Below are 14385 nucleotides of genomic sequence, written 5' to 3'. Positions count from 1 at the left end.
CAGAGGGGGCTGCATCTCGGCACAGGGTGAGCGCGCCCTGTCTAAACAGCTGCCGTGCCCCACCCCAGAGGTGGCTGCATCTCAGCACAGGGTGAGAGCGCCCTGTCTAAACAGCTGCCGTGCCCCACCCCAGAGGTGGCTGCATCTCAGCACAGGGTGAGAGCGCCCTGTCTAAACAGCTGCCGTGCCCCACCCCAGAGGTGGCTGCATCTCGGCACAGGGTAAGAGCGCCCTGTCTAAACAGCTGCCGTGCCCCACCCCAGAGGTGGCTGCATCTCAGCACAGGGTGAGAGCGCCCTGTCTAAACAGCTGCCATGCCCCAGCCCAGAGGTGGCTGCATCTCAGCACAGGGTGAGAGCGCCCTGTCTAAACAGCTGCCATGCCCCACCCCAGAGGTGGCTGCGTTTCGCTGCTGAGGGAGCATTTGCCCTGGGAATGGGAGACGCCACAGAGCCCAAGACTTCCCTCCTTCCCCAGTGCTCGCGTACACCTTGGACGCCGACGTGGACCGGCGGAAGCGGGGCCAGGCCCCTAGAGTCGCCTTCCTGGACGGGAAGACCGCCGACCCCGAGCACCAGTTCACAGACGTGGTGGAGCTGCCCCACCAGCATGCCCCTGTCTGCGTCAAGGCCACTTTCCAGCTGCAGGTGGGTCCTGCTGCCCCTGCCCTGCCCCCCGGCGTGCCGCGGGCTTAGCCCCCTGCGCCCTCTCGTTGCAGGACAGCATCCGGGACAAGCTCCGCCCCATCGCCGTGGAGCTGACGTACAGCATCAAGCGCGCCCGGAGCAAGCGCCAGAGCCAGGGCTCCGCGCTGCCCCCGCTCGTACCCGTGCTGAACGCCCTGCTGCCCAGCAGCCAGAGGGCAGAGGTGAGGCAGGGCCCTGGGGAGGAGGCCTGGTTCACAGACAGGAGACCAGCAAGGAGCAGGTGCTAGCAGGGACTCTCCCTGCCTGGACCCTGCGAGCGGCTCCTCACACCTCCGGGTGCTACAATCGCCTGGCACCTTCCGTCAGGGTCCCTGGCCAGCGCCCAGTGCCAGGGACTGTCCCACCCCTACAGGCGGTTTCCGCCTGTGCAGGAGGTTGCCACTTGCTGCAGGGCAGGGGCCGGCCCCGCCCCAGAGAGGGGGGGTATCCGCAGAGCTGGGCTGCGGGCTGGCGAGCGCCGCTCGGGGAATACTCGAGGGCACGGACTCGGGGAATAGTGCAGAGCCCTTGCTGGGAGGGGGGGGAGCTGTGCGGAGCGGGGGAGGGGCACTGCCATGGGGGCCCTCGCAGCTGACCCCTTCTCCCCCCCGCCCCCCCAGGTGCATTTTTTGAAGCAGGGCTGCGGGGAGGACAGGATCTGCCAGAGCAACCTGCAGCTGCATTACCAGTTCTGCTCCCGCCTGGGCGACGCCGACTTCCTGCCCCTCCCCCGGTGAGGGGGGCAGAGGGGCCAACACTGAGCCTGGGGGGGGGGGGATCCCAGGGTGGGGGTGGGGCTGTGCCCAGGTGAGGGGGTGCGGGGGCTGGCACTGATCCCTGGGGGTTCTGGGGTGGGGTTGGGGCTGCGCCCAGGTAAGGGGGGCGGGTAGGGGCTGGCATTAAGCAGGGTGGGGGTAACAGACACGTACAGTGCTGCCCTCTGCTGGCCCCCTTCAGACCTGCTCTCCTGCCCCACCTGGGTGGGTGGAGCCAGTGGGGTATCAGGCTCTATCCAAGGATGGGGGGATAGTGTCTCTGGGCTGGGTGGGGCCTGCTGGGCGTCCCCTGCTCTTTCTGGGGCGAGATGGGGCCCAGGGGTCTCAGCGCCGATGCCCACAGGGGCCCCTCACTGCGGCGCCGTGCCGGCCTGTCTCCGCCGCAGGGGCGCCGATGGCACGGCCGTCTTCGCCATGAGCGACCAGAAGTTCGTCGCCTTGGAGATCCAGGTCACCAACCTGCCCTCGGACCCGGCGGCGCCGCACCAGGATGGAGACGACGCCCACGAGGCCCTGCTCACGGTCACCTTCCCCGAGGCCCTGCCCTACGCCGGGATCCGGTCACACGAATCCTGGGCCCTGCCCGGCCTGGTACGGGGAGGAAAGGGGGCCGGAGGGGAGGGGCCGTCGCTCCCAGTCTTTGACGTCTCGTCCTTTCCAGGAGAAGCAGCCCTGTCTGCCCAACCTGAATGCCTCGCAGGTGCAGTGTGAACTGGGGAACCCCATGAAGCGGGGAGCTCAGGTGGGGATCAGCCAATTCCTGCCCCCGTGACATGCCCCCCCACGCTGTGCCCAGACCTCCCTGCCCCCCAATTCCTGCCTCTCTGTGCCATGCTCCTCCACCTTCCTGCCCCCAATTCCTGGTCCCCTGTGCCATGCTCCTCCACCTCCCTGCCCCCAATTCCTGGTCCCCTGTGCCATGCTCCTACCTTGCTGCCCGCCAATTCGTCCTCCCCCCGCGCCATGCCCGGATCTTGTTGCCTGCACCCCCACCCCCGCGTCACACTTGGACCGTGGTGTGTTGCGCTTCTAAAAAGCGCACAGATCTTTTTCAGGGAAAAAGGCAATAAGCCATATTTATTGAAAACTAGCAGATGTCCCCAGTCCTATAAATCAATGATAGATTTGGTGGTTTTTTAAATAAAAGGAAATGTACATGCTTTTTAAAATTATTGTATTTTTCAAAAATACGCTGTTATTTTTATGAAGTTAATTTTTAGTTCAGGTTTAGTAATTTTTTTAACAATGGGAATTCCATCAAGTGTCTCTTTTGTCTTGATCGCTATAAACTCTTATCATTCATTGTGTTCTAACAAAAAAAAAAAAGGGGGCTATAGTCAATTTTGTTTCCAATAACATTTTCTTCTAGTTTTCAACCATTAAGCATTGATTTAGCGGTGCCAAAACAAAATACTACTCCAAATGTCTGTGGTGTCTCCTTTCTGTAAGGTTCATTAAGAAGCAACCTTCTTCCAGGTTCATCCTATTTTTCTTTGTTCCGTTTCTTTCAACATTTTCTCAGTTATGCCAATTTTGAGGACTAGTTCTTATCATTTAGAAGGAAAAACTTAGAAAGCAGCATATAGTCCTGCAGCACCTTAGAGATTTAACAAAACATGTGGCTGGGATCATGAGCTTTCGTGACCACAGCCCACTTCTTCAGATGAAACAAACTGCCAAACTCCCCGCAGTATATAGTAGATACTGCTCTTCGCAGTGTATATGCCCGCATGTGCGTGCGTACAGTCTGTGGCTCATTAGATTGAACACGAGTGAGGAGCTGGTTTCTTGGTCATGATCTAATGCTCTGCAGGATTGAGAGCCAAGACAAAACACCCCATCTTTATTCTGGTACATTTCCATTTGAGTCTCTGGGTTTTGCAATGTCACGCTGCCATCGCTAATCCTTAAATGGTGCTAATCTTGGAGTTTTCCACCGTTATCCTTTGATGGCTATTTTCAGGATTCCCCTCGGGGTGTCTTCCTGTCTCCATGGTTTGTCAGTTCTGCTAATTCATTTAGCATCCGAGGCAAGGAGGCTTCCTTGTTGTTTCTCACCTCTTCTTCCCCCTCTGGACATTCGAGCTGGCTTTCACACTTAAACCGACCGAAGACGCATCCTCCGCTCTGGCCAAACAATTGTACCGAGACGTTCAGACCAGACTGTATAGTTACTTGTGACAGCACGTTGGGGTTTTCCCGTCTCCTGCACCCCCGTAGTTGCACGAACAGACTCTGCCAGCCAGTGGCATTGAGGGAGTTTATTGCTTCTCCAAGATACAGCCCAGATGCAATCTGGTTACAGGAACTGGGGCTAGGAGGCCTCAGAGATGTAATCTAGTTACAGGGCCAGGCCTAGGATGCCTCAGCCCCCCTTGAGATGGGGGAGACTGGGCCCCTAACTCCCAGCCCCCTTGCTTAGGCTGCTTCCTCCTTGAATCCAGACAGAAACTGCCCCACTTCCAGCCCTGCCCCCCAGCCAGGGGCTGCCCTCTGCCTTCTTCCCTTTGTTCCTCTCAGGCCGTGTCCAGACTCAGGGGTTTTTTCGGGAAAAGTAGCCTTTTCCCGAAAAAACTTCCCCTGCGTCCAGACTCAAGCCGCGTGCTTTCGAAATTATTTCGAAAGAACGCGGCTTTTCTTTCGATGGTGGTAAACCTCATTTCATGAGGAAGAACGCCTTCTTTCGAAAGCTCCTCTTTCGAAAGAAGGCGTTCTTCAATGTAAAGAGGCCGTCTTCGAAAGAGAGCATCCAGACTCGCTGGGTGCTCTCTTTCGAAAAAGCGGATTTCTCTTTCGAAAGATCCGCCTGCAGTCTAGACGCGATCTTTCGAAAGAGGTTCTTTCGAAAGAAGCCTGCAGTCTAGACATAGCCCCTGGGAGGTAACTAGTAAAACAGGTTACCTTCCATGTAGAATAGTGATAGAAATGTAGCTGTGTTAGTCTGGGGTAGTTGAAGCAAAATGCAGGACAATGTAGCACTTTAAAGACTAACAAGATGGTTTATTAGATGATGAGCTTTCGTGGGCCAGACCCACTTCCTCAGATCAAATAGTGGAAGAAAGTAGTCACAACCATATATACCAAAGGATACAATTAAAAAAAATGAACAAATATGAAAAGGACAAATCACATTGCAGAACAGAAGGGGGATGCGGGGGAGTGGGAAGGGGGAGGAAGGAAGGTAAGTGTCTGTGAATTGCTGATATTAAAGGTAGGGAGAGTGGGATGTTTGTGAGTTAATGGTATTAGAGGTGATAATTGGGGAAACTGTCTTGGTAATGGGTGAGAGAGTTCAAATTCTTGTTAAGTCCTTGTTGGCAAGTGTTGAATTTTAACATGAATGACAGTTCAGAGGATTCCCTTTCAAGTGCAGATGTAAAAGGTCTTTGTAGCAGAATGCAGGTGGCTAAGTCATTGAGAGAGTGTCCTTTCTGGTTAAAGTGGCAAGAAACTGTTTTCTCTTTGTGATCTTGTCTGATATCTGTTTTGTGGGCATTAATCCTTTGGCGAAGTGTCTGAGATGTTTGTCCAATGTACATAGCAGGCGGACACTTTCGGCACATGATAGCATAGATTATATTTCTGGATGCGCAGGAATATGTGTTCTTGATCTTATAACTCACTTGGTTAGGTCCAATAATGGTATCAGCAGAATGAATATGTGGACAAAGCTGGCAACGGGGTTGGCAAAGGGGTTGGCAACGGGGTTCACAAAGAGAAAACAGTTTCTTGCCACTTTAACCAGAAAGGACACTCTCTAAATGACTTAGCCACCTGCATTCTGCTACAAAGACCTTTTACATCTGAACTTGAAAGGGAATCCTCTGAACTGTCATTCATGTTAAAATTCGACACTTGCCAACAAGGACTTAACAAGAATTTGAACTTTCTCACCCATTACCAAGACAGTTTCCCCAATTATCACCTCTAATACCATTAACTCACAAACATCCCACTCTCCCTACCTTTAATATCAGCAATTCACAGACACTTACCTACCTTCCTTCCTCCCCCTTCCCACCCCCCCGCATCCCCCTTCTGTTCTGCAATGTGATTTGTCCTTTTCATATTTGTTCATTTTTTTTAATTGTATCCTTTGGTATATATGGTTGTGACAATTTTCTTCCACTATTTGATCTGAGGAAGTGGGTCTGGCCCTTGAAAGCTCATCATCTAATAAACCATCTTGTTAGTCTTTAAAGTGCTACATTGTCCTGCATTTTGCTTCAGGTGACCTTCCTGACCCATCAGCTACCCTGCTGGGCCGTGGTACAGACAGCACCAGTGGGGCTCACCCACAGCCCAACAAGGTACCAACACTACATCACATTACTAAAGAAGTAACCAAAGGGCCCTCCGCAGGTTAGTTTGCCATGCCGACGAGACGTACGGCTTCATAGCCAACACCGTTCTAATTCTGTGCTTACACCCCCACTAATACACTACATTCTGGCTAGGGTGCCCCTAAATTCCTGCCCCCCCCCCGTTCTGCGCCATTGTGAGACCCCCCTCCTGCACCGTGCCCTGATCTCTGTGCACCCCCAGCCCTGACCTCTCTGCCCCCTCCTCCCAGGTGCGATTCTATCTCATCGCCAGCACCTCGGGCATCACCATCGAGACCCGGGAGCTAGAGCTGGAGTTGGCCCTGAGCACGTGAGTGCCCCCCTGTTGGGCCGGGCGGGGGCAGGCAATAGGCTGTGGGCAGCAAATGGGTGATAGGGGTGGGGACTGGGCAGCAGCTGGGGGGGCAGAGGTTGGCTGCAGGAGGGGGGGCTTGCAGGTGGTCTCTGGGGCTTGCAGGGAGAGCGCGCTCATGATGCCCCCTCCCCATCTTTCTCCCAGGATCAGCGAGCAACCGGGGCTGCAGCCGGTGACGGCGCGGGCGCGGGTGGTCATTGAGTTGCCTCTCTCGGTCACGGGGTGAGTCCCCCTAATGGGGAGTGTGGGCAGGGGCAGGGCTGAGCCATGGGGATGGCTACAGGGGTGAGGGGGAGTCATGTGGGGCCGGGAGCAGGGTAAGGGCAGATAGAGCCACCTGGGGGCGGGGGGTGGAGGGTGGGAGCTGTCTGGGCCTGGTGTGAGACCAGGGGTGAGGCTGGGAGGAGGGGGAGATGTCTGGGGGCAGAGGTGGGTAGTGGGAACTGTTTGGAGTGGGGGGGGGTCTGTTGGTGGAGTGAGGCTGGGGGCAGGAGGAGAGCAGGGGGAGCTGTCTGGGGGGGTGAGGCTGGGGACAGGAGAAGAGCAGGGGGAGCTGTCTGGGGGGGTCTGTCAGGGTGGGGTGAGGCTGGGGGCAGGAGGAGAGCGGGGGGAGCTGTCTGGGGGGGTCTGTCAGGATGGGGTGAGGCTGGGGGCAGGAGGAGAGCGGGGGAGCTGTCTGGGGGGGTCTGTCAGGATGGGGTGAGGCTGGGGGCAGGAGGAGAGCGGGGGAGCTGTCTGGGGGGGTCTGTCAGGATGGGGTGAGGCTGGGGGCAGGAGGAGAGCGGGGGAGCTGTCTGGGGGGGTCTGTCAGGGTGGGGTGAGGCTGGGGGCAGGAGGAGAGCGGGGGAGCTGTCTGGGGGGTCTGTCAGGGTGGGGTGAGGCTGGGGCAGGAGAAGAGCAGGGGGAGCTGCCTGGGGGGGTCTGTCAGGGTGGGGTGAGGCTGGGGGCAGGAGGAGAGCAGGGGGAGCTGTCTGGGGGGGTCTGTCAGGGTGGGGTGAGGCTGGGGGCAGGAGGAGAGCAGGGGGAGCTGTCTGGGGGGGTCTGTCAGGGTGGGGTGAGGCTGTGGCAGGAGAAGAGCAGGGGGAGCTGTCTGGGGGGTCTGTCAGGGTGGGGTGAGGCTGGGGGCAGGAGGAGAGCAGGGGGAGCTGTCTGGGGGGTATGTCAGGGTGGGGTGAGGCTGGGGGCAGGAGGAGAGCGGGGGAGCTGTCTGGGGGGGATCTGTCAGGGTGGGGTGATGCTGGGGCAGGAGAAGAGCAGGGGGAGCTGTCTAGGAGCAAGAGCGAGGATAGTTGGCTGGGGCAGGACTATGCGGGGCGCCCAGCCACCCCCTCACCCCGTGCCCCCTGCAGCTTGGCTGACCCGCGGCAGCTGTTCTTTGGCGGCAGGGTGCTGGGCGAAAGCGCCATGCGCAGCGAGGGCCAGGTGGGCAGCGCCGTGCGGTTCGAGGTGACGGTGAGTATCCCACCCGGTTCCCCCCAAACCCCCTCCCCGTGGCCTGGCCTCACAAGGAGCCTCCCTAGCAACTGCCCTGCGCGTGGATGGGGAGCGGAGGGGTCTCGTGCGGAGAGAGCGTGGGGGGGCTGGGAGTCAAGATGCCGGGGTCCATTCCCAGCCAGGGCAGGGGAACAGGGCGCAGTGGTTAGAGGAGGGCAGGGCTGGGAGTTGGGACACCCAGCATAGCTTTTCCCCATGCAGTGCCTCAGTTTCCCTGCCTAGGTGGAGCGGTGGCATTTGACCCTGCCCCTCCGACTCAGGCTAGTGCTCCGTGGCATCCCCCTCTCTCGTGCCCGGAGCCAGTGCTCCCCTCACCCTCCGAGGGGGGGCACCTGGCTCAGCGTCCCTCCCCCGCAGGTCTCCAACCGGGGCCAGTCGCTCAACACCCTGGGCTCGGCCTTCCTCAACCTCATGTGGCCCCACGAGATCGCCAACGGCAAGTGGCTGCTCTATCCCCTGCGGCTGGAGCTGGCGGCCAGGCCTGGGCAGCGTGTGGCCTGCAGCCCGGCGGCCAACCCTCTGCGGCTGGAGCTGGTATGTGACCGGGAGGGGGGGCGGTTTGTCTCTGGCTCTGAAGCCACGGGGGGGGAAGAGGCGCTGGAGCCCCCAGCCGCAGGGATGGGGATCGGGGCCCTGGCACACACTTGGCAGTCCCTGTTTGCCCCGTGGGCAGAGCCGCCGCCTCCCCAGGGGGGTCTGGCGTGGGGGAGGGGTGGCGGAGGGCATGGGGCAGCGCTGGCCAACCTGTGACCTCTCCCGCTGCCCCCCAGGAGGGCCACGGCCATGGCAGGAGCCGGAGGGAGGCGGAGCGTCCGGAGGTGCCCAGCGCCGGGCCCTGGTGGCAGCGCAGCCCCGGCGAGCGGAAGAACGTCACCTTGGTGAGAGCGGCGCTGCGGGGTGGGGATCCTGGGGGGGGGTTCGGGGGGGATCTCTGCTGGGCTGGGGGGTGGGTGCCAGGGTGGCAGTCCTGGGTTTCCCCCAGCTGGGACTCTGGGTGACCCCATCTGGGGGGTGGATTTGGGGGGGGTCACTCAGGTGTGTTTGGGAGGGGGTGGGAATCTCTCCGCCCCATGCACCCCAAAATACTCTCCGGCCTGGGTACCATGGCTCACCCCTACAGCCCCCTCTGGCCCCTGATCACTGCACCACACAGCAGCTAGGGAGGGTCATGTCTCCCCCTACCCCTGCTGTTTGGCTGGGTCGTCCCCCCCCCGCACCTGGAGCCCACTGATCCGCTGTCTCCCCTTCAGGACTGCGCCCGGAGCACGGCCCGCTGCCTCATCTTCCAGTGCCCGCTCTACAGCTTCGACCGCTCAGCTGTGCTCACCGCCTGGGGGCGCCTGTGGAACAGCACCTTCCTGGAGGTGAGCCGGGGCCCAGCCGCCCGCGGCCACACTGCTCTGGCCTCCCCTGCCACCGGGGTGCAGCCAGCTCTGGGGTGGGGCGCAGGGGCTACCCTGCCCATTGGGATGAGGGGGATCTGCAGGGCACTGGACCCAGCAGGCATCGGGGTTGTGCCGTCTGTGTCCTGGCTCAGCCGGCTCCTGTGTGAGGCGCGGGTGGGGCGCTGGGGTGGGCACCAGGTTGATCCCTGTCCCTGCCCCAGGAGTACCCGGCCGTGACCTCAGTGGAGCTGCTCGTCCGCGCCAACATCACTGTCAAATCCACCATCCAGAACCTGGTGCTGAAGGACGCCGCCACGCAGGTACCCGATTGGCTGCTCCCCTGCCCAGCCCCGCCCTGCCCCCTGCTGCGCCTCCCAGCCCTGATCCTGATCCTGATCCTGATCCTGTTGATCCTTCTCTCCCAGATCCCCGTGACCATCTACCTGGACCCGAGAGAGGTGGTGGCGTGGGGCGTCCCCTGGTGGATCATCCTGATCGCGGTGCTGGCCGGGATGTTGGTGCTGGGGCTGCTGGTCTCCATCCTGTGGAAGGTGAGAGCTGGGGGGGAGGGGACATGGGCTCCCCCCAGCTCCTGTCTCTGCTCTAGTGAGACTGGGACTCTGGGCCCTTCCCCTGCCCCCCAGCAACACCCCCTGCCTATTGGGGGAGCAAACCCTGAACAGGGACCCCCTTGCCCCGAGACCAGGAGTCCCCTGTCATCTTCAGCACCCCAGCCCCCTCCTTGCACCTATCCCAGCTCAGTAATTAGTGGCCCATCTGCATCCTGGAGTCCCCTGGGTCCGGCGTTCCGGCCCGGGCCTGACGCTCTCGCTTGGCATCACTTCCTCCCCAGTGCGGCTTCTTCCAGCGGACCAGCCAAGGGGCCCCCTACGCCACCAACTATTACCGGGCCCGGCTGGCCGTGCAGCCCTCCGAGGCAGAGAAGCAAGCTGGGGAGGCGTAGCGGTAATGGCTGGCTCTGCCCCCCCCATTCAGTGGGGGACGGGGCGTGCACGGGTGTGTGAGAGCATCTGCAGCAACTGTGCATGAGTGTGTGGTGTGCCACAGCACGGTGTGTGCCAGGAGCGGGTGCCAGGCTGCATGCCCCTGTGCTGTGTGCCCTGGTGTGGGGCTGTCTGCGGAGACGTGTGGGGCTGAGCCAGGCTCAGGCCTGCAGGGGAGCGGTGGATTTTTGCCTTGGCTTCCCATCGCGGCCGTTGATCCATGCTGCAGCCAGGCGGGGCGCCCCTGCTCCAGCCAAGTAAAGCCTCTGTCTGCCCGGACCCACCCTTGGCCCCAGGCTGCATGGAAGTGTGAGGAGTCACTGGGCCCTGCTCCCCGCATTTGCAGCCAGATGTGAGTCTCGGACGGCAGGTAGAAGAGAAGGTTTATTAGTCCACGGGGACCCCACGTAGAACAGACTTGTCCGCACCGGAACCAGGAGCAGTCAGCACAGTCCATCCTGGGGAGAGCAGGCTCAGAGCCAAGAACCCTGCCCCCCATCTCTGCTCCCCAAGCCAGCGAGACCCTCCCCCCCTCCCAGAAGCCAGCCCCAGCCTTTATCCAGCCTCCTGGGGAAAAAGGTGCCACCTGGTTACACCCCCCCTCCCAGGATCAGGCTGCAGAAAGCATCAGCCAGGGTGTACGTGGGGGAGAGACGCAACACAGAAATCCCCATCCCCATCCAGGTATTGGTGCAGGGCCACTTTGCCTGTGGCCTGGGGTAGATCAGACCCCCCGCTCCGGCATAAAGCATCTGCTATAAGATTGGCACTCCCCTTAGCATGGATCATGTCCAGGTCGTAATCCCGCAGGCGCATGCTCCAGCGCAGTAGCTTGGCATTAGCCCCTTTCATTTGGTTCAGCCAGGTCAGGGGAGTGGCTGGTGTACACCTCGAAATGCCTCCCAAACAGATTCAGCTGCAGCTTTCTGAAGGCCCACAGGCATTCCTTCGCTATGGGTCCGTCTACACAGCAACGTTATTTCGGAATAACAAAGAGCGGCTCCACGCAGCAAGCTGTTATTTCGAAATAACGGCGAGCTGGAGGACTCCTGTAACCCCCATTTCACAAGGAGTAAGGGCCGTCGGAGAAAGTGTTCTCCCTTTGATTTCCTGCTGTGCAGACAATGCCAGAAGCCGAGTTACGCTATTTCGACTTTAGCTACGCAATTGACGTCGCTGACGTTGTGTAGCTCAGTGTTTCTCAACCAGTGGGACAAGTATCCTTAGGGGTACTTGAGGGAAGTCTGGGGGTGCGTCAATCCAACTGACATTTGGAGAAAATTGAATTTTTGTTAGATTTACAGCACTTTATTATTTTTGTACTTTTTACACCCACAAATTTCATTGCCTGCCCTGCTACAACTAAGTTGTTTAAACAAATGTGTTGCAATGGTAGAAAAAAAATGTCTGAAAACTGTAGGTATTGGGGTACTTTTTTTTAAAGGGGTACTTTATTAAAAAAAAGGTTGAGAAACACTGGTGTAGCTTACTTCGACTTCAGCCCTGCTGTGTAGATGTACCCTATGGCTGCATAGTTCTGTTCCTGGGGCAGCAGCCTTTTGCTCAAGTACACAGTGGGGTGGTGTTCCCCTTTTGTCATCTCCCTGCATTAGCACCACACTCGGCCCTGTGTCTGAGTCATCGGTGAACAACATAAAGGGCTTGTCACAGTCTGGGTTTACCAGCACTGGGGCTCTGCCCAAGGTCTCTTACAATGCGCAGAGAGCCCTCTGGCACGGCTTGGTCTCACCACCTTGTCTGGCTTCCCCTTCTTACGCAGCTCAGTGATGGGGGTGGCGATGGAGTTAAAGCGGGGCACGAACCTCTGGAAGTGCCCTACCGTCCCAACAAAGGCCTGGACCTGCTTCTAGGTCTGAGGGTCTGGCCAGCCTCTCATGGCCTCCACCTTGGCTGGCTCTGGCTTTACGCAGCTGCTCCCCACCTTGTGGTCCAAGTAGGACACCTCGGTCATCCCCTCCTTGCACCTCCAGACTTTAGAGTCAGTCCAGCCCCTGCAGCTGGTCCAGCACTTGGCTGACCTGGGACACGTGGTCCTCCCAGGTCTGGCTAATGACACAAATACCATCCATGTAAGCCAGGGTAAAACCCTCCATCCCACCTCATTCAGCTGCTGGCTTGAAGGGGCCGTCCCAGGCTGCTTGCAGCTTGTTTTTCCGCCGGGGGATGAGAACCATCACCTGGTCCCCAGTGGCTCAGGTCATTACCAGACCGCCTGCTTCCTTTGCACCCTGCCTACATTCTCCCTGGCCAGGCACCCCTCCTACAGCCAAATGAAGCCTTTGTCTGCCCTGGCCCAGCCCTTCCCCAGGTGCCCCCCATGAGCCAGAGGGCTGGGCACTGACTCTGTTTCTCTGGCATCTTCCCAGCTGGGCTTCTTCAAGCGCACCCGCTACCAGCCGGCCGCGGTGCCGCAGTACCACGCTGTCAAGATCCCCCGGGAGGAGCGCCAGCAGTTCCATGAGGAGAAGACGGGCACCATCCAGAAGAAGGAATGGGTGACCGACTGGAGCGAGGGCAGCGACGGCCACGTGCCCATCTCAGCCTAGGCAGACCCACACGAGCGCCCGCTGGCTGGCACCGGTTCAGACCTCGGGGTGGGGCCGGGGCCCAGGACTCTAGGGGCCCCGGAGGGGGTTGTGGGGGCTCGGGGAGCACACGCAGCCGGGGCTGCTGTTCTTGCCGGACGCAGCAAGCAAGGCAGATGTCGGACTCCAGAGCCGAGACGTGGGACTTTGTCTCCAACGCAGCCCCAAAGCCCACAGGACCCGGCTGTAGCGCTGCCCCCTGCTGGATGGGGCCGGAGCTGCTCAAGTCCATCAAACCCCGCTGCTCTGGGAGAATCCGGGCCCCATGGGGCCCCAGACTGGTTCAGGCCGTAAGCCAAAGTCCAGGGGCATGACTCTGCCTCCCTTTCTGGAGCGATCCTGCCTTTCTCCAAGCAGAGCCCAGCTCCCACCGCCAGCCTTCCCTGTGTGATGGACGCCATGGTCCTGCTGGTCCCTCTGGCTGGGGACCGCTGATGTTTGAAAAAGGCTTTATTGTTATTAAAGAGATGCTGTGGGGAGAGAGCCTGCTTCCCACCTCGACCTGCCCCTACACGTTACTCCCCCTCCCTCCTCAGGCTCCTCCATTGAAGATGTTGTCTAGAGGGCGGGTTGGGGCCTGAGGGACTTGAGGCTCACCAGAGCCCCGCCGAGAGTTTTTCAGCATGTGTGGCCAGCGCCCAACCATGGGAGCCGAGCAGGGGGGAAATGGGGCTGGAATCTGCCCCCCCCCCCACACACACCCCTAACTTGAGTCTAGTTCCTAAACCAGCAGGGTCACAATTCACTTCTTCCACTGCCCCTCTGACCACAGAAGAGAGATTTCACATGGGAAAATTGTGGGGCTGGGAGCCAGGACTCCTGGCTTCTGTTCTAGGTGCTGCTATGGGCTTGCTGTGTCAACGGTGGGGGGTCACAGCCTGCCTCTGTGCCTCAGTTTCCCCAGCCGTGGAAAGGCTCTGGCCTCACTTGACTCCTGGGGAGGGGGTCTGGGTTAATTGGGGCCTACAAAGTGTGGTGCAAGCTTGGGAGGAGGGGTTGATTTGTCTGGGTCCTAAGGCTGACCCCTCTGCCCTCCCAACCTCTACATGGCCACCTTCTGGGCAGGGACTGGGCCCCAGGCACCATGGTGACAAGTGTGACCTATTCCGGGAAGTCCGCATTGGTGTCCAGGTCCCTGAAGAGCCGCTCTGGGGTCTCCGGGTCAGGTGTCTCCAGTGGGTCAGAAAGAGGGAATTGATTCCCTTGGGGGGGACTGGCCTCAGGGGCAGGGAATGGGGCACAGCAGCGCCCCCCCCCCAAAGGCCAGTTTGCCTCTGGCACAGGCAGCACCAGCCCCCAGGGGAAGCCAGCAACATCCACTGCCCCTAGGCAATCCCCACCTCCTTTGCTGCACTGTGGGGCTGGGTGCCCCCTTGGGGCAGCCTCCTGCTGCTGGCGCTCCCGGTCACTCAGCATGGGGGTGCTGGCGAGCAGTGCCTGCCCCAAGGCTGCCAGGGGATGGGCACCAGGACCGGGCGGGATTCCCTGGGGGGCACCATGCGGGGACTAGAGAGGCGGAGCCAGGGCTTGGTATCAAGGGCACAGCTGGTTCCTGCACTCAGTGCTGCTGGGCCCTTGGCTGCTTTAGAGCACTGTCCCCATGGGGGGGGGGGGGGGGAATGAGGGACAGGCACTCTTTGCTGGCTACATGCCTCAATGCACTTGCCTCCATGCCCTGCCCCACCCTATGGGCATTATGGCCCAGCCCCCCCCCCCCTCCCCATCTGCAGGAGACA

At 59.9% G+C, this 14385-nt stretch overlaps 1 protein-coding gene across 5 annotated transcripts in view; it reads left to right on the top strand.

Moving 5' to 3' along the window:
• ITGA7 (integrin subunit alpha 7) overlaps positions 1–13150 on the top strand; it is a 33399-nt gene extending 20249 nt beyond the window's left edge. For 3 of the 5 annotated variants that reach the window (XM_075901954.2, XM_075901953.2, XM_075901956.2), the window contains 14 exons: positions 478–647; positions 719–868; positions 1307–1419; positions 1849–2053; positions 2124–2204; positions 6036–6115; positions 6305–6382; positions 7510–7612; positions 8012–8188; positions 8425–8532; positions 8905–9018; positions 9261–9359; positions 9465–9590; positions 12431–13150. In XM_075901954.2, coding sequence (XP_075758069.2) covers positions 478–647; positions 719–868; positions 1307–1419; positions 1849–2053; positions 2124–2204; positions 6036–6115; positions 6305–6382; positions 7510–7612; positions 8012–8188; positions 8425–8532; positions 8905–9018; positions 9261–9359; positions 9465–9590; positions 12431–12610 — 1784 coding nt within the window. In that variant the 3' untranslated portion in view covers positions 12611–13150. Of the gene's footprint in view, positions 1–477; positions 648–718; positions 869–1306; positions 1420–1848; positions 2054–2123; positions 2205–6035; positions 6116–6304; positions 6383–7509; positions 7613–8011; positions 8189–8424; positions 8533–8904; positions 9019–9260; positions 9360–9464; positions 9591–9892; positions 10057–12430 lie in introns of all 5 variants that reach the window. The other 2 variants (XR_012896622.2, XM_075901955.2) reach the window with 2 other exon arrangements.
• The last annotated feature ends 1235 nt before the right edge of the window (positions 13151–14385 follow it).

The sequence above is a fragment of the Pelodiscus sinensis genome, chromosome 31, assembly GCF_052426305.1.
Source record: "Pelodiscus sinensis isolate ZL-2025 chromosome 31, ASM5242630v1, whole genome shotgun sequence".
Lineage (NCBI taxonomy): Eukaryota > Metazoa > Chordata > Testudines > Trionychidae > Pelodiscus > Pelodiscus sinensis.
This window is presented reverse-complemented; position numbering and strand designations above follow the sequence as displayed.